This window comes from Eschrichtius robustus, chromosome 3 (genome assembly GCF_028021215.1).
Source record: "Eschrichtius robustus isolate mEscRob2 chromosome 3, mEscRob2.pri, whole genome shotgun sequence".
Taxonomy (NCBI): Eukaryota; Metazoa; Chordata; class Mammalia; order Artiodactyla; family Eschrichtiidae; genus Eschrichtius; species Eschrichtius robustus.
The window spans coordinates 15,245,606-15,264,862 of NC_090826.1; the positions used below are offsets into that span (position 1 = coordinate 15,245,606).

At 47.6% G+C, this 19,257-nt stretch overlaps 1 protein-coding gene and 1 long non-coding RNA gene across 3 annotated transcripts in view; one reads left to right on the forward strand and one right to left on the reverse strand.

Annotated features, from left to right (window-relative positions):
* Positions 1-3,029, forward strand: part of MICOS10 (mitochondrial contact site and cristae organizing system subunit 10) — a 35,630-nt gene extending 32,601 nt beyond the window's left edge. The window contains exons 3-4 of the mRNA XM_068539052.1: positions 584-693; positions 2,780-3,029. Of these exons, the coding sequence (XP_068395153.1) occupies positions 584-693; positions 2,780-2,794 (125 nt within the window). The 3' untranslated portion in view covers positions 2,795-3,029. The remainder of the gene's footprint in view (positions 1-583; positions 694-2,779) is intronic.
* LOC137761920 (uncharacterized) overlaps positions 1-19,257 on the reverse strand; it is a 20,597-nt gene continuing 1,340 nt past the window's right edge. Inside the window, exons 2-3 of one of the 2 annotated variants that reach the window (XR_011073469.1) lie at positions 6,183-6,235; positions 1-161 (exon numbers count right to left, since the gene is read on the reverse strand). This is a non-coding gene — a long non-coding RNA (uncharacterized lncRNA). Of the gene's footprint in view, positions 162-2,069; positions 2,706-6,182; positions 6,236-19,257 lie in introns of those variants that run through there. The other variant, XR_011073468.1, reaches the window with a different exon arrangement.

Consider the following 19,257-nt stretch of genomic DNA (forward strand, 5'->3'; position numbering starts at 1 on the left):
GCGGGCTTCTCATTGCGGTGGCTTCTCTTGTTGCGGAGCACGGGCTCTAGGCGCGCGGGCTTCAGTAGTTGCAGCACGTGGGCTCAGTAGTTGTGGTGCACGGGCTTAGTTGCTCCGAGGCACGTGGGATTTTCCCGGACTAGGGCTCGAACCCATGTCCCCTGCATTGGCAGGCAGATTCTTAACCACTGCGCCACCAGGGAAGTTCCAGAAATTCTTACATATTTTAAAAATTCAAAGACCTTACCGAAAGGTGGTTTTATTTCTAAGTTTAAGAATTAGTTAAAATGGGCAAATGGTTAGAACTGACACAGAAAAGTTAAGAGGTTCAACTGTGTCTACTGTTTTCATATTGTACCACTTATTAATACCTCAAATCTAGCAGCATGGGTACTTAATAGAGCCCCCTTTCCCATTTTTTGGCTGGTGATTAAACGTTGACAGAAGTGTATGGCATATTATAGTCAACAGTATGATGCATGTTGAGTATTTATTGAACCCTAAGCAAATGTATTTAAGCTGGAGAAAAGCTTTATTTTCTCTTAATGGTTCCCTATTGGGATTTTCCTTTTCTGCTCACCAGGAAGAATGTGGCCATTAGCCTTTGGTTCTGGAATGGGGTTGGGAATGGCCTACTCCAACTGTCAGCATGATTTCCAGGCTCCATATCTTCTACATGGAAAATATGTCAAAGTATGTACAGAATTGATATTTCTCTTTCTTTCTCCTGAGTCCCCGAAGAATTCTTTAGAGTGCATATAATTGATAAATACACTGTCATGTCACTGTGGCACCACTGAGATCCTAAGTGCTCAGCGTTTATCATTAGGGTAAAGTAGATCCATATTAAATATCTGATATCTATAGGTAGCACTTTTGTTCGAGATCTCAGAGTGCCCTGTAAACATCTCACACACATTCAAGCTAAACCTAAAGACTTCTGAACTCAGCCGTTATTCTGCTTTCTACTGAAGAGGGCAGGTTCTGGACTGTGAGTCCCACATGATTCTGCCGAAGTCCTTGTCTACAGATGGGTTTTTAATGATGCAGACAGGATGAAAAAGTGTAACACATGCCTCAAGAGGAAGGAGGTAGCACGGTTCCTAAAGTTTTTGTGTGTAGCAGCCCTTGGACAGAGGTGCTATTTATTTTTGTATCCCCAGGGCCTGGAACAAAGTAGGTGCTCAAATAAATGTAAAATAAATGAATGAAATAAATTGTGTATCTTATTAGATGTGCCTATGGCCTCAGGCTTATTAAGGCATGACCTTTATAGCAACACAAGCTTCATGAAGAGCTTCACAGTCTCTGGATGTGTAGAATCATCTACTTTCTTGGTTACCCTGGAGCTAGAATCACTGTGATCTGGGCAGCAGCAGGGGGCCAGTGGAAAGAGCACAGGACCCAGATGTGAGTCCTGGTCCATCACTTGCTTTCTATGTGCTCTTGAGTTTTTCACTTCTGAGATTGTTTTCTGTCTGTAAAATGAGGGTAGTAATTTCTGCCTACAGGGTTGTTGTGAGGATTAAATGTGAAAATGTTTTTAAGCTATGAGGTGCTATCTATATATATATATAAATAGAAATGTTGGTTATTATAATTGAGGCCAACTAAGAAAGGGTGATTGACTCGTTCATTGTTCCACCATAATAACAAGTAGGGCAGAAAAGGAGGTACAGATGAGTGTCCCAGTTCTGGTCAAAAGCTGTAGCCACAAGGGTGACCGAATCTTAAATGACAGTGTGCCACCACAGCTTGGTCGCCTCTGTCTGAGAACGTGCTCAGACGGTCAGCTGCCTACTGACCAGCCTGTGCGGGCCTGGGGCGAGGACTGGGAGCCGGGGAGTCGGCCAGCGGGAAAGCCTGGCAGGCGTCTCCCAGGCCCTCCGTGGCCATGACCCACCCCTGCGCCGGAGCCAGGGTGAGGCAATCAGAGGGACAGCGCGAGTGAGCGGAGGCGCAGCTGCGTGGCATCAGCGCTGACGACAGGCGGTTTCCACTGCTCCCTGGCGCCTCGCTCTCTTGGCGCCACGGCTGAAGTTAGAGGAGAACATAAAGGAACAGGGAGAGGAGCTTCAGGTCTTTTAATTGTTTGAAATGTTTTCATTGTTCCAAACTGAGTTGTCATGGATAATGGCTCGGGGTGATTATACGTGGATGTATTTAATGGCTGGGAGTTACTGTGGAAAATACTGTTACAGTATTTACAGCCTTGTGTGTACTGCTCCAAAATGGCCTTGTAACTTTATCTGAACTGGAGTCTGTGCCTTGATGTCGTCATCCTCCATTCCCTGAAAAGAGGAACAAAATCCCAACTTGGGGCTTTTTCAGTGTAGTCATATCATGGTAATTGCTTGCTGAGTGCCTGCTATGACCTGTGGACCATCCTAGGTGCTTCATCTTTGAGAAAGCCAAATTTTACTGAGGTTAAGAAACTTGCCGAAGTTCCTGTCATTAGTAGGCCATTTGATTCCAGAGCCGCGCTCTTTCTCCTCACCTGGGATCCGTCCCTTTGATGGGTTTTACGAATGTAGTTATCCAGGTACCGCCTGTTCAGCCCTGTTCCGTTCCTTTTCTATTTTCCCCCCTCAAAGATTGAGGAGCCACTCTGAAGAACCTGGGCTGGAAGGATACAGTCTTCTTGTGGGGCAGATTTAAAGCGAACAGAGTGGTAAGGCTTGGGGCCCGTTGGTCCTCGGTCTGACCTGCGGCAGCAAGTTAGAGAGGGTTGTCAGAATGCTGTGTGCACAGTTCTAACCTGAGTGTCCTTACTTTACAGGAGCAGGAGCAGTGACTTACATCTGAGAACATCCCGGTGGGAGGGAAAGAGAAATCATGTTTATTCCTCAGGAATACTGAAGTGCCCTGGAGTAAGCTGACACTCTTCTGTAACAATGTTATCAGTAATGCTTTAAACTCCAGCACACTGTTTATGTATTTGAAACCAAGTCTGTTTCTTGTTTTGTATTTTCTCTCTGTAAATTGCAAGGAGGTGGTCTTAAAAGAAATAAATTAAACACAAATAGGCAGCCCAGTGCATTGCCTGTGTTTCTTTGCCTTTGGTCTCTGAGCAGGAGGAAAAGAATATTTGGACTGCCAGCAGCTGTAACCGCCTGGTCCCAACCTCTCTTTAGAGCCTTCCTGGAACCACAGCCGTTGTGCATTCCTCCCCACTCGCCCCTTAACGTGTAGTTTCAGAGCTGCTTCCACCTCATAAATCGGAGCTTGGAGAGTGCTGCTGCGTTGTCCGAAGAAGATGACAAATGCCTTGAGGATCCTCGCTTGCTCTGGCCGTTCTTTAAAACCCTATGTTCTCATCATTGGACCTGGCTGGGCACGTCTCAGCTGTGTCTGCTGCGCTGAGGTCAGGTAGTGGGCTGTCTTGGCAGGTACGGAACCTCACTGTGTCTGTCAGTGGCTCACTCCGTTGATGTCATGTTTCCCCACAGCTTCAAGGAGCTTGGCACCGTCTGGGCCTCAGCACTGGGGGCTTTGTCCTGGGGGCTGGGGAGAGCTCGTGGCTCACACAGCTGGCCGGAAGGCCATGTTTGGGGTTGATTTCATCTTCACATAGCAGCTGAAGTCTGAGGACAAAAGGGCCACTACTCATGCCCCTCTGTGAATCCCTTTGGTTTCACTTGAACCAGGGAGGCTAGACACAAAAGTAGTATTGTAGCAATTTCTTCTAAAAATGTGCAGAATCTCAGAGCTCAGTCTTTCAGATCTTATTTCTCTCTCTTTATAATAAAATTTAGATGGGTGGAACTGGATCCCACTTGTCCCTTTAAATGTTGATTGAGCATCTGCCATGAGCTGAGCACGGTTATAGGCAGCAGAGATAAATGGATGAGAGACAAGACACAGGCCCCTTTAAGGAGCTTAGAGTCTGAAGCAAAGACAGACACACAAACTCTTTTTGACACTGGACGAGGAGGAGTGTAGACAAAGTGCAGTGACAGCAAAGGAGAAGGAGCAACTAAGTCTCCTTAGGATGGCCTGGCAGAGGAGGAGAGGACATGGACTGAAACTTGAAGTTGATTGGACCTTCCAGACAGACAGGAAGAGAGGGAAGGTAGCTTTTGCAAAGGCTCAGAATCATGGCAGTGCGTTTTACTGTTGGGGAACCAGAAGTAGGTCAGTATAGCCAGAGTGTGCAGGGGCAGGAGAGGTGTGGAGGGATGGGGTGGGCATCAGGGTGGGGCTGGGGTCTGACCCCATTTCGGGAACAGTGATTAGACAGTTCTTGCAAGTGTAGGTATACCTTCTCCCCTTTTCCTTCCTCGTCCTTCACCCCAGCCCCCTTCCCAGAAAGGTGTGCTAAACTCTGGACCAAAACAGGCAGCAGTGGCTCTCGGCCCTACAAACTGTCCAGGCTCCTCTGCTCTCTGGGCTTTTTCATTTCTTTGGATCAGTTGAAGCCCAAAGATGGGCCTGAGCCCAGGACTGGAAGTCATGGCCCTGGCCTGCCATAGCCATTCCGCTGCTTTTCACCGTGCCCTCTTCATTCCATGATCAAGACACTCATGTAATTAAAAGGAAAATAACCTTACAACCCGTTTCATCTCTTACACTTTTCTCCATATTCGCTTTAAAAGTTACTATTTCCTCCCAATTTTTCCATCTTTATTCAGGCAGAGAGGAGAATAACAGGTCCCCTCCCCAAAAAGACAAAAACAGAAAACACAGCATGCCCACTAATTCTCTAGATGTGTCAGTAGAATATGGAGTGGAAATGGACACTGGAATCAGACTTCTCTATGTCATTCGTTATTAGGTTTTAGGCATTTATTCGGATGGACCCCTTTGCCCGGCATCTTTGAAACACCACTTGGGTGTTTTGAGAAACAGCTCTGTGAGGGAATAGTTCTGGGCAAAGGCCAGCCAAGGGAAGCATTGGCTGTTTACTTTAACTCCAGAGTACTTTGTATTCCCGCCTTGTAGCTCTTAGCAGAGACTGGCCCAAAGCACAATGCTCGATCTTGTCCCCTCTCCCTGCTCCCGTCTCAAATCACCTTTCAGAAAGTCCCAGCTTGTTGGCAAAGGCACACATTCTGTTCTCCTTTAAGTTTCATCAGAAATTCAAGTCCTCTGGGGCCCTATTCCCTTGTGGGCCTGTGAAACTTTGCTTTTTGTCTGCACTTCTGGAACCAAATGCAAGGAAATTCATGGGTTTGGGGAGAGAGTGATGGGAACCCAACTGGGCACAGGATACTGGGATAAAGCTGTGGTGCCCCAAAAGTGGCCTGCCCTGCCAACATATATAAATCCATACAGTCTGAACTTGACACTGTATAATTTGGCCCAGAACAATATGTATTTTGAACTCATTTAGGTGAATGGCTTTGGCATTCTGAGAACCCACTGGGGGAGCCTTTATCAGGCTACATTTGCCTTGTGCAGAAGTATGCCTTTGTTCTGAGAAACGGCCTCAGAACACACTCTGTTGAGCTGTCTCCTTGATTGTCATCCTCTCTCACCCATTTCAAAAGATCCACGGATGCAGTCTTGAAATCCTGCTTGCAGGAGATGCAGAAATTGGGAATGAAGGAAATATCTATGTACTTTTGCTTTTAGTTTTCCCAAACCTCACTGTTTACTTTTTTTTTTTTTAATGTAACCAAGCCATAATTATATTTTACTTGTCATGGTTCAATCTGATTGTATTGTTGAAGGACTATTTTTGAACCTGTCCAAATAAATTCTGCAAAGTCTTTCCACAAGGATGTACTCCATGGGGCTGGAACAGCCTTCGTCCCGAGTGGTGCTGAGACAAACGATCTCCTGTGGCATGCTTTATAATTACATAAATGCCAAGGGGTGGAAGGGGGAAAGTGGAAATTCTCAGTACCGAAAGGAATGTTAAATTTAGAATCACAAGCTCATCTGGAAGTTATCACCACTCTTTTCTCTAAGTGTGCTGCAAGCACCACTTCCCCTCGGACACTAAAGTATGATGCTGGGGTAAACAGACCTGGCAGGAGCAGGGCAGACGTTCCTGTGTTTGCTGAGCAGTCTTGTGTGGAACAAGGGTGAGAGTCAGGGTAACTGCGCCAGCAGTAAAGTGCCTCGAAGGGAGGGCACGGACAGGGAACAGGGAACGAGGGAGGGGCAGGGCCTCCACGGGAAGAGCTTAGGGTTCCCAGCTGGCCGACCTGGGTCCAAGTCCCTCCTCCACCACTTACTTGCCATGTGATGGTGGGAGTTCCTTAGCCTCTTCAAACTTCAGTTTCCTCATCTGTAAAGAGAGGAAAAGATGATTTCTACCTTACAGACATTGAGGGTCAAATATATATGCTAACACAAGTATTTAAAAAGCAGATGCTGCTATTTGAATCAGAATAGAGCACATGGTATTAATGGTAGGTAGTCAGGGGACTGTTCTAGAACAGGAAGAGGGTATAGTTCTTGGGTTCAAGAAGTTGGCTCTTAGAGTCTAAGTTAGCAAGATCTGAGGGAGAGAATGGGTGTCTCAAATGAGTTCCTGGTGATAAAAAACCTAAAAATTGTTGGAAAACACTATACTATGCATCTTCATGAATAGGCGTCAGTGTCATTTATTTTCACCCTACTCCGTTGAGACATGCACGAGTAAAGCCTCCTGAAACTCCACCTGAGCTTTTCAAAGACCAGAGTTACTTATTGAGCACACGGCCTCAGTGCTAGGCCAAGAGGGGAAGGAGGGAAAAGGACACTGAAGAAACAGAACGGGAACCCGAGAGCTCCAGGGACTTCTGGCGTGGTAGGAAACAGGACAAGTACGGAGCATTTGCATTCAGGATAATTGGCTTCAATAGTGTGATTCTCACTTGAGTTCAGAGCCAGAAGATGTAAGTAGGGGAAGATGATGTCAAGAATTCTGGAGGAGTTCAGGAGTGGGCAGAAGATGAGCCTTTAATAGGGAAGAAACTGGGACTAGAAAAAGGAGCTCATTATCAACTGTCACTCATCTTTATTCCTGGTCTAGCCAGTTTGAGCCTGGCAGAACTTAATTTGATCACTTCAAATGAATATATAATAATAGTTTGTATTTACTGGGCACCTACTGTGTGCTAGTTACTATTCTAAGGCTTTATGTATATCATGATACTTAATTTTTACAACAATTCTGTGAAGGAAGTACTATTATCTTCATTTTATAGATGAAGAAACAGATTTTGAAAGGATAAATTAACTTGCTCAAGGATAAACAGCTAAGAGGTGACACAGGCAGGATTTTTACCTGATTCCAGAACCCAGACACTTAACTGCTCTGCTATGCTGGTTGAAAGCTGTTTAAACCGGGAAGGATCATTCAAAGTGGTTTAAGCCAGTGTAAACATGATTTGATACAAACCTGATGGAATTAGTTGAAATTAATCAGAGTTTCATTGAGTTTAAATTGATAAGAACAAGTTGATCCAATTTGAAATTAGCTATGTTTGTTAAAATAATTCCTGTGTTTATTAGTTAGAAATATAATTGTCAATCAGAGCGTCAGGTCAGTATTACTGATGAGTTTTGCTAAATCCTTGCAAATGTAATAAAGCATCATGACATTTTATTGACCTATGTATCTTAAAAACTATATACATTTTTCGGGGCTTCCCTGGTGGCACAGTGGTTAAGAGTCCGCCTGCCATCGCAGGGGACGCGGGTTCGAGCCCTGGTCCGGGAAGATCCCACATGCCACGGAGCAGCTAAGCCCGTGCGCCACAACTGCTGAGCCTGCGCTCTAGAGCCCGCGCTCTAGGGCCCGCGAGCCACAGCTACTGAAGCCCGCGCGCCTAAAGCCCATGCTCTGCAACAAGAGAAGCCACCGCAATGAGAAGCCCGCACACTGCAAAGAAGAGTAGCCCCTGCTCGCCGCAACTAGAGAGCCCACACAGCAACGAAGACCCAACACAGCCAAAAAAAAAAATAAAACTATATATACTTCTCAATTAGTTTTTTTTTGTTTTTTTTAATAAATTTATTTATTTTTATTTTTGGCTGTGTTGGGTCTTCGTTGCTACGCGTGGGCCCTTTCTAGTTGCGTCGAGTGGGGGCTGCCCCTCAGCCTGGTGCGGGGGCCTCTCCCGTTGCGGAGCACGGGCTCCAGGCCCACGGGCTTCGGTAGTTGTGGCTCGTGGGCCCCAGGGTGCAGGCCCAGCAGCTGTGGTGCACGGGCTTAGCTGCTCCGCGGCATGTGGATCTTCCCAGACCAGGGCTCGAACCCGTGTCCCCTGCATTGGCAGGCGGATTCCCAACCACTGAGCCACCAGGGAAGGTCCCAATTAGTTTTTTTTTTAAAGACATAATTTATAGACAGTAAAATGCACCCCTATCACCAGGTAGAAAATGGAAACACTTTTTATAATGTATACTGGTAATATTCACTACCTTTATGTTTTACTTTTAAGGGGTTAAATTGTTTGATAACTTTTGATTTTGATACTCACAGAAAAGTTGTGAAAATAATACAAGGAATTCCTTTTTACCCTTTACCCATGTTTACCAATTGTTCACATTTTTTCTCATTTATCATTCTTGGTGTATGTATAGTATTTTTGAGCCATTTGAGAGAAGTTGGAGATACGCCCATTTACCCCTAAATACTTCAATGTATATTTTCTAAGAATAAGGATATTCTCTTATATAACCACAGTGCAATTATCAAAATCAGGCAATTTTTTAAATATTTATTTATTTATTTTTGGCTGCGTTGGGTCTTCGTTGTGGTGCGCTGGCTTCTCATTGCGGTGGCTTCTCTTGTTGCAGAGCACAGGCTCTAGGCACGCAGTCTTCAGTAGTTGGCGGCACGTGGGCTCAGTAGTTTTGGCTCACAGGCTTAGTTGCTCTGTGGCATGTGGGATCTTCCCGGACCAGGGATCGAACCCATGTCCCCTGCACTGGAAGGCGGACTGTCAACCACTGTGCCACCAGGGAAGTCCCCAAATCAGGCGATTAACGTTGATAAAAATAGTATCTAATACACAGTACATGTTCAAATTTTGTAAATTTTCAAAACAATATATTGTCTATCGACTTCCCCCAGTCTAGGATCCAATCCAGGATGATGCATTGTATTTAGTTGTCGAGTCTCTTTCTTTAATCCAGAACAGTCCATCAGCTTTTTTTCTTTTCTTTTTTTTAAAAATTAATTAATTATTTATTTATTTTTGGCTGTGTTGGGTCTTTGTTTCTGTGCGAGGGCTTTTCTCTAGTTGCGGCAAGCGGGGGCCACTCTTCATCGCAGTGCGCGGGCCTCTCACTATTGCGGCCTTTCTTGTTGCGGAGCACAGGCTCCAGACGCGCAGGCTCAGTAGTTGTGGCTCACGGGCCTAGTTGCTCTGCGGCATGTGGGATCGTCCCAGACCAGGGCTCGAACCCGTGTCCCCTGCATTGGCGGGCAGATTCTCAACCACTGTGCCACCAGGGAAGCCCCAGCTTTTTTCCTTGATCTTGACATTTTTGAAGAGTGCAAGCCAGTTATTTTGTGGAATGTTTCTCAGTTTGGGTTTGTCTGATGTTTCCTCGTGATTAGATTCAGGTTTTGCAGTTTTGGCACAGGTGATGTTGTGTCCTTTTCAGTACATCATATCAGGAGGCACATCATGTCCATTTGTCTCAACATTAGTGATGTGAACTCTGGTCAGTTAAAGTGGTGTTTGCCTGGTTTCTCCACTGTAAATTTATTATTTTTCTCTTTGTAATTTATAAATAAGTTGTGGGGAGATACTTTTGAGGCTGTAAATATCCTGTTCCTTATCAAACTATCATAGTTTTAGCATCCATTGATAATTTTCTAAATTCATTATTCCTTATTATTTGACTTTCTATGAGGAAGAACTTTCCCTTTCCCCCCATTTATTTGATCATTAGTTTATATCAGTGTGGACTTGTGGATTCTTGTTTTATTAAATTGTTTATAATCCATTACTGTCAATATTTATTACTCAAATTGTTCAGATTTGTCTAATAGGAGCTCTTTCAAGCTGTTGCCTGTATCCTTTGGCATATCTAGTCCATTCTTTAAGCACGAGATATTCCGGACTCTTCTTGTATTTGCTTTGCCCCAGCCTTGGAGTCAGCCATTTCTCCAAGGAGCCCTAATTCCTTTTAGTGGAGAATGGTAGTTAGAAACCAAGATCAGTAAGTGTGCTCATTGCTATTAGTGTGTCATTGCTTCTAGGCCTCTCAGCAGATGGAGCTAGGGAATAGGGGTGTGTGTGTGTGTCCTCGAGTTTGTACTGATTTTTTAAAAATTAATTAATTTATTTGTTTTTATTTTTGGCTGTGTTGGGTCTTCATTCCTGTATGCGGGCTTTCTCTAGTTGTGGTGAGTGGGGGCTACTCTTCGTTGTGGTGCACGGGCTTCTCGTTGTGGCTTCTCTTGCTGCAGAGCACGGGCTCTAGGTGTGTGGGCTTCAGTAGTTGTGGCTCACGGGCTCAGTACTTGTAGCTCGCGGGCTCTAGAGGGCAGGCCCAGTAGTTGTGGTGCATGGGCTTAGTTACTCCGCAGCATGTGGGATCTTCCTGGACTAGGGATCGAACCCGTGTCCCCTGCATTGGCAGGCGGATTCTTAACCACTGCGCCACCAGGGAAGCCCTGTACTGATTTCTTAAGTCCAAAACCTAGCGTTTAGTCTGGCCTTCCCCTCGTCCATAACTCCTTTATCTAACAATGTGAAACTTGGCACTAAGGTATTTAGTTTCCAGAGAGCAGTATTTTATAAATTAGGTCTACTTGTGCATGAGTAGAAATATGCTGTGATTCTTTGAGAGGTAGTCAGTGTGTGTGTGTGTGTGTGTGTGTGTGTGTGTGCGCGCGCACGCGCGTGCGTGTGCTCTCTGGCCTCTCTTAGTCTTTGTCTGCATGTCTTCCAGTGTCTGTCATTCCTTGCTTGTCTGTATCTTTGGATGTGATCAAGACCCATTTTTTATTATCATTATATTTATGGAATAGTTTTATCCTTGCTATTTTTCAATTAGGAAGTTGCATTTTATGTTTCTTATATGTATATTTTTTAAATTAATTAATGTATTTGTTTTTGGCTGCATTGGGTCTTCGTTGCTGCGCACGGGCTTTCTCTAGTTGCGGCGAGCAGGGGCTACTCTTCGTTGCGGTGTGCGGGCTTCTCATTGTGGAGCATGGGCTCTAGGTGCACGGGCTTCAGTAGCTGCGGCACACGGGCTCAGTAGTTGTGACTCGTGGGCTCTAGAGCGCAGGCTTAGTAGTTGTGGTGCACGGGATTAGTTGCTCCGCGGCATGTGGGATCTTCCCGGACCAGGGCTCAAACCCGTGTCCCCTGCATTGGCAGGTGGATTCTTAACCACTGCGCCACCAGGGAAGTCCTAATGTTTCCTATATTTTTAAAACCCCTAAATTAACTTACTTTTTAAGTGGGTGGCCCTGACTGGTCATTTCTATGGGTCAGTGACTTTCAATTGGAAGAAAGGCTTCCCAAAATTCTTACCATAGAGCATCCTCTGTTCTCATCGGAGCTGCTTCCCTGGGTCACTACGTAATCATGAGCAAGTCACTTGATCTCTCTGGGCCTCATTGTAAGACAGCTGTAATGATCCCTTCCTGTCACACAGTACAAATGTGAGGTCAGGCATTCTGTTCTTGAGGAGAAAAGTGAACTAGCCAGCTAAATAAGATTCTCTTATAATCAATTATGTAACAAATTATGATCAAAATAATCATCCCCCTTTAAGCTGGAGGTTTATCAATTGTGATATCCCATGACAGACTCTTTTACACCCCAGAAATAAAGAGAAGGCCCACCACTGTTCCAGACTTTACTTCCTCTTTTCTCTATAGTGGACTTCATGGATAAAACCCAAGTTCTGCTTCTTTTACCAGGAAATTTCCTCTTGTCAAGGAATATCAAGGTAATTATAGATCTTTCCTTAATCTATGTAGATACCCTTCTTGAAGACCAGGAGGTAGAGCCAAAGAAGGTGAGGCATAGAACGTGTCAATTAGTGGCCACATCTAATGACACCTCTCCCTTGGCCCCAGAAAGCAGCCGTAATACTTCTTTTTGGCCTGGACTTGTGATCTGTAAAGCCTCAGTTTAGTTGAGGAAGGGGACCCTTGGGGACTTGCTCTCACTTTGTCAGAATCTCTGCAGATCTTCCAGGGGCCTCCCAGCCTTCAGCCTCTCCCCCTCCTACCAGTTTTAACTCGGTTTAATGCGTGTTGTTTCCTGTTCAGACAATTTCGATGGTTCCCCGATAATGCACAAAATATCGGTCCACATTTCTTAGCCTAGCATTGAAGGTCCTCTACCATGTAGCCCCTATCTCTACCTCCTACTGTATGCCCCTTACCCCATCCATGGAGTAAGATAGAGGCGAAGAGCAGGGGCTCTGGAGCCACACTTTTGGGGTTTGAATCCAATTCTGACACTTACTCGATGCTATGGGGCCTTGGAAGTTGTTTGCTCTGTCCATGCCTCAGTCTCCTCACCTGTAAGTGGGCGCAATGATGCTAGTACCCACCTCAAAATGTCATCATGAGAACATATGAAAAGCCTTTTGAGCAGTGCTCGGTGTATAGTGATGTTAGACTATATTATTACTATTGCCCCCTTTAAAGCTATTCTCCACACGGCAGCCAGTGTTAAAACATAAACTGGGGGGCTTCCCCGGTGGCACAGTGGTTGAGAATCTGCCTGCCAATGCAGGGGACACGGGTTCGAGCCCTGGTCTGGGAAGATCCCACATGCCGCGGGGCAACTAGGCCCGTGAGCCACAACTACTGAGCCTGTGCGTCTGGAGCCTGTGCTCCGCAACAAGAGAGGCTGCGACGGTGAGAGGCCCGCGCACCGCGATGAAGAGTGGCCCCCGCTTGCCGCAGCTGGAGGAAGCCCTCGCACAGAAACGAAGACCCAAGACAGCCAAATAAATAAATAAATAAATAAATAATAATTAAAGGTGCTAATAATTAAAAAAAAAACAAACAAACTGGATTATGTCAATCCTCTGCTCAAAGCCTTCATCCCATTTGGCGAAAAAGCCGAAGTCAGTAGAGTGGCCTCTGAGGCCCTACGTGATCTGGCCCTCCTGGTGCCAGTCTGGCCTTGGCTCCTACCACCGGCTCCCTTTTCCTCTGCTCCAGCCCTTCTGTCCCTGCTGTGTCTTAGCACACTGGATATTCCCTCTCTTCTCCCGGGTGTCCACACAACTCGCTCCCTCATCTCTTTCAAGTCTTTACTCAGTGTGTGTCAGGGAGACCCTCCCAGACTGCTCTGGTTTTTGTAATCCTCCCCCCCCACCCCCGTCCCACCCCCCACAACACACTTCTCTGCTTTCTCTCTTTGGCCTTTATCATGATCTCACAGTTTGTATCTTTACCTGCATATTTTGTTGGTTGTCTGTCTCCTCCCACTAAAATGTAAGCTCCCTGAGGGTAGATATTTTTATTATTTTGGAGTTTTCTTTTTTACTGCCATATCCTTAGTACCTGAATACAGCCTGGCACATAGTAGGCACTCGATAGATATTCACTGAGAAAAAAAAAAAAAAAAAAAAAAAATTCACTGAGAAACTGAATGTTAGTCTATTACCTCTATTTCAATCAAACTAGTTATCTATTCCTGAAACACACTTTCCTAGGAGTGACAAATTCATTCAAACAAATATGTTTATTTCACAAGCCAAATGTATCCATTTTGGTGACTGCCTAGGGGAGCTGTGTTAAGAAGGATTCTGAGGCAACATCTGGGCCAATCCAGAAAGTGTGTGTTAATGGTCTCTTCTGTGGTGCTCTGAAGGTCTGAGGGCCACATATTTGTCCAGTGCAAAACCCTTTTTCCGGGCCCTTTCTTTCTTAGTGTGGACGGCTTTCTTGACTTGTCCAAGTCTTGCTCATACCTCAGAGCCCTTGTTTAAATCCTCCTTCTTCCAGCAAGCCTTTCCTAGGCATGCCAGCTCCTTGGGACTGCTGCCTTCTCTGAACCCCTATGGCCTCATGCCTGGGCAGCTTCCCTGCCAATGAGCTTGTCCTTTGCTCCTCTACTTCCCATTGTCCGTGTGTCTGCCCTTTTCCCTTCCAGGGCAGGCCTTATGCCTCACTCTGTTTCCAGTTCCTGATGCTGCGCTGGACACTTAGTAAGTGGTCAAAAACACAGGTTGTTTTAATCAAGACTTTTGGGGAGGTAGGCAACAAACTCCTTCCAATCAGCTTAAAGTTGTAAGATACTGGAGAAGTTCAGAGAGTCCAGGGAAAGGTGAACATCAAGGGCAGAGGGGCGAGAACCAAGCCCCTCATCAGCTCCTTCAGCAGCCAGAGTTCTCTAGAATTCTGCCCCTAACGCGATTCAGCTCCCTGGCACAGTCCCCATGCCTCTCTGTTTGGATTCCTCAGAGAGAGGACTTGATTGGCCCAGCCTGGGTCAGGTGTCACTCTGGGCCACAGGAGGACAGGTTCATGGAGAACAAACTTGGCTGCGGAGGTACCTTGTGTTGACTGGTGGATGTGGTTGGGAGCCAGGTCCCTGGTAGAGGGGCTGGACGGACACCCAGGCGATATTCTTTTGTGCCTTCCAATTCTCCAATACCCATGTTCCTAACAGGAGGATTTTTCAAAGACTTTATCTGGTGCACAAAAACCTTAAGGAAAAAAAGCTGTTCTGTGGGATATTAAATACAGAAGGACCAACTCTTGAGGAGAGAGAAAAATTCTTCTACTCTCTGTGGATATACATGGGCTGCTGGGAGCTGAGAAATGGAAGAAACAACGGAGAAGGGACATTATAAAAGAATTGACTTGCCTAACGCTGCCCACCACCCTGGCAGCCCTGTTCACCGTGTTTACCACAGCAGCAGGGCGGAGGAATTCCAGGCACAAGGCCCTTTCCTGAGAGCCCGGCTCTGGTGCTGTCACTTGGAGGTGGGTGGGTTGTTACCGTGGGATCAGGCAACCCCAGCTGAAGAAAACAGGGAGAGTGATGGGGGGAGGAAGCAAACAAACAAGGAGCAAAGTGAGGGGTTGGGGATAGCCCCTGGCACCCTGTCCTTGGCATTTAGGTCACATTCCTGGTGACATCGGTATGTTCATTCTTACAGATGAGGAGACAGCCATAACCACCATTGCTTCTCTGGAGTGGAAAAGGACATTCCTTGGAGTCAGACCGACTTGAGTTTAAATTTCCACTCTGAAATTCCCCGAATTTAGATCTCATCTCTGACCTTCCTCTCTTCTCATCTCCCCCTTCTTAGCACTTGATCCCTCTTGATTTTTGGTCTCCCACCCTACCTACAAAGGGCATTTGACATTTTTCCAGGGGACAAGTTCCCCTTGGGGCCTCATTTCTGCTCTCCAGTCAGGGCCAACGCCATACCTCCCACACCCTCAGTAGCCTTCAGGGGCAGACCCTATAGTGCATTGTCACCTCCTCCTGCTTTCTCTGAGCCCAAGATGGGGCCCAGAGGCTTCCTGAGCCCCCAGGGACAGGAAAAGGCAAGAGCCAGCCCAGGGGGTGGGCTCAAAGTTAGAAGATCTGATTCTGCTCCTGGATCTGCTACTGACTTGCTGAGTGAACCTAGGCAAATCCTTTTCCTCCGTGGGAAAGGAGAAGACGACACTAGTAGCTTTCACTTCCTAAGGGCCGAGCTGGTGCCAGGCTCTGTGCTTCATGCACACGTCCCTCAGTGAATTCTCCCAGTAAGCGTGCACTTGGGCACTATTAAAATTCCTATTTCACAGATGAGGTAACTGAGGCTCAGGACGTGCATTACTTGAGTGAGGGTGAGAGAAAGCTTTGTGCTAAAGCCTGGGTTTGATCCAGGGACTCTGACTGCCTGCCTTCTCTCTGCTATACACCTCCCTAAAATAGCTTTCATTTTCTGGAGCACGTGCTATTTTCCAGGAACTGTGCCGAGCACTTTGCATCCATTTATCTCCTTGAATCCTGCCTCCTTCTCATCATAATCTTACCTTAAACGTCGCCTCTTTGAGATGTCTTCTGAGGCTTTCCCATCCCATCACTCACTCTGGCTTGCTTAGTTCCTCCGTGACACTTAGATGATGAGAAACCCATTCTCCTCTTTACTTGTACACGCTCCACCTCCCTGTTGCAGAACTGAAGCTTCCTGAGGGCTGGGGCCTTGCTGGTCCAGCCCATTGTTGTGTCCCTGACACCTCTGTGCCTGGCACACAGTCTGCACAAAAGTATTTGTTAAATAAATGAGAGGGACTTCCCTGGTGGCGCAGTGGTTAAGAATCTGCCTGCCAATGCAGGGGACACAGGTTCGCTCCCCGGTCTGGGAAGATCCCACATGCCGTGGAGCAGCTGAGCCCGTGCGCCACAACTACTGAGCCCGCGTGCCACAACTACTGAAGCCTGCGCACCTAGAGCCCGTGCTCCGCAACAAGAGAAGCCACTGCAATGAGAAGCCTGTGCGCAGCCATGAAGACGGAACACAGCCAAAAATAAATAAACAAATAAATAAAAGAGTTTATGTTAATAAATAAATAAATGAGAGCCCTGGCAACAACTCTAGAGAGTATATGCCGTTACCAGCTGCACTTTACAGAGAAGGAAACCGAGGCCCAGACAGGAAACAACTGGCACAGAGTCAGTGGGTGATGGGAGCAAGGATTCAAACCCAAGCAGGAAGACTCCAGAACCTTCCGTGATGAGTCCTCACGGCCCCTCCCACCTACACATTTGGACATGTGGACTCTCTTGGTCTTTATCTTGCAGAAGAGGGAGGAACTGTGGTTGTCCCAGGCCCCAGGACCGACCTTCTGAGTCAGTGGGCCAGACTGGGAGGGAAGGCCTTTTCTTGTTTTCCCTCTTTCTCCGGGAGAGTGCAGAGGTTTGGACCCCTGTTGAGGCCAGGCTGACGGGATTAGAGGAAACAGCTGGCCCAAGCCCGTGCCCTGCGGGAGGGAGCTCACATTCCCAGGACTCGGGGAGGGAGCAGCTCCCCGTAGTCCAGTCACATTCCAGGTCGGTCATTTTCCTGAGCCCAGATGTTTGCTAATGAGCTGGGGAGGGAGGCTTTCAGCCCTCTACCCCAGCTCTGGGCCCCACATTACCTCGGCCCCAAGAGGCTGGCCCAGGGCCAGCAGGCTCTGGCTTCAGGCCCGTGCCCAGGGCCAGCCAGGCCTGTTGGGGCAACTGGCGCACCGCTGCCAACCAGGTGCATCTCCGTGTGCTTGGAGACTCTGACGTGACAGGTTCTGCCTTTCCTGCTGGGGCCCCACCACCCTGGGTCCTGGTGGTGCAGCATCCTTGCTGCAGCCTGATGGAGGGGCTCTGAGGCAGTCAAGAGGGTGTGGTGGGCAAAGGAGCATGGGCTTTGGAGTTGACGGGTCTGGATTCAAGTCTGGACTTTGTCCATCACTAGTGGTGTGATCTTGGGCAGGTAACTAGGCTTCTGATGCCTTGATTTTTCTCATCTGTAAAATGGGAATAATGACAGGATTATGGTCAGGTTTCCATACAATAAAGCAGGCATAGTGCTTAGTGTAATGCCTGGCACAAAGTGATAGCTGTTGATAGTATTAACAAGTTACCTTCCAGACCCCTTGTTCACATGGTAGCCCTCCTGTAATTACGAGTCTTCACCAGACAGGTGTGACCCAATCCCAAACCCCATGTCCTTGATTAGGTGGTTGGGTGGCTGAACTGTCAAGGGCTTCTACTTCAGGCTGTCTGTATGATTTGACAAACTCATTAGGCTACCCAGTTGGCTTCTTGCAGCGGGGTGGGTTCTTAGAAAATGTAGACATCCAGTCCCCACCCCACCTGGGGTGCACAGTGAGAGTGGCAGTGGTGAGCACAAGGGTCAGTGTTTCCTGAGTGCCTACTGTGTACCACGCAGTGAGGCGACACCTGGTGGGATGTGTTCCTCCAACAGACGGTAGCTGGCATCCCCTTTACTGTGTGACTTTAGGCCAGTTACTTAACCTCTCTCTCTTGGTCTTGGTACTTTCACTTATGAAATGGGGATAACAATGCTGTTTATTTCACAGATTTATTGTGTGGGTGGAAAGTGCTTAGAATGGGACCAGGCACGTAGTATAGGAAGGTGCTCAATATGCCTGAGCTATTATGAGCATTATTATAGTTATACTCATGGAAACATTTATGGGGGATATTAATTACTTAATTCAGCCAAATATATTGTACCCCTTGCTTGCCAATCCCTGGGGACACTGACACAGGTTATCCCTGTCCTCAAGGAGCCCACAGTCAAGGGGAGGAAAGAGATCTACTCAACTAGTCTAGAGGGAAATTACCATGAACAGAGGGTATGTATCCTGTGCTTCCAGGATCACACCGGAGAAGGGAGGGGTTTATGCTACTTGGGTCTTGGGAAGGCTTTCCAATCTGGTGCTTGAAGAATGCCTTTACCAGGAGATGAAAGGAGGGCAAGGGAACCCCAGGCAGAGGGAACAGCACAAGCAAGAGCTAGGAGGCATAGAGACGCAGTACTGGGTTTGGAGAGGCAGGTAGGTCAGCGTACACCATGGAATTATCAACAGGCCACTAGGAGCCACCAGGATGCTCAGCAACCTGTGACATTGGATGAGCAGGGCTGCTTCCATCTGGGGCTTCCAGCCAGGCTGGGGCGAGATGCATGGACACCCACCACTGTGGTAGAACGCAAAATTCCGAAATCTTGTCTCAGGACCGGGCTACTACTTTCCAGGAGCAAAGCTATTTTCTCACTTCACTGGCACACCAAACAGAGAGGGCACGACCGAAACCCGCCCGAGTGCCCAAGTGCAGGCTGATAAGCTGGGTACCCCCGTACCCAACAGCTGAGGCTGGGACGCCGCGCTGGGCGCTCTGCTCTTCGCAGGAGTCAGAGAAGTGAGCCCAGGTTCCGACGTTCCGAATAGTCCTCCTCTGGACTCTTCAGACCCTTCTCTGCACACTTAAGCCAAGTGCCTGGCGCTGAGGCGAGGCCCGGCGGAGGTCGAGTGACACTAGGGAACTAAGAGCGCGGACCAGCCCCGGGTCGCACGGCCGGGAGCGGATAGGTTGGGCGCACCGCAGGACTGAGGAGGGAGGACAGTCTCCTGGTGCCGCGGCTCGGTGGACTGGGGCGCCACACCCTCGGAGCAAGACTGAAGCACCCGGTTCCCACAAAAAGGAACACTTCCATCTTTGTCACCCGGAGGCCTGGCACGGCCCGATGGCCGGGCTGGGGGAAAGTTGGAGAGAAGTCCGAGCGCAGAGAAATCCGGCGGAGGGCGCTTTAGAACGAGCCGGGGCGCCGGGCTCTCTGCCCTGTCCCTAGGGCGCCGACCAGGGCGGCCCCGGTAGCTCC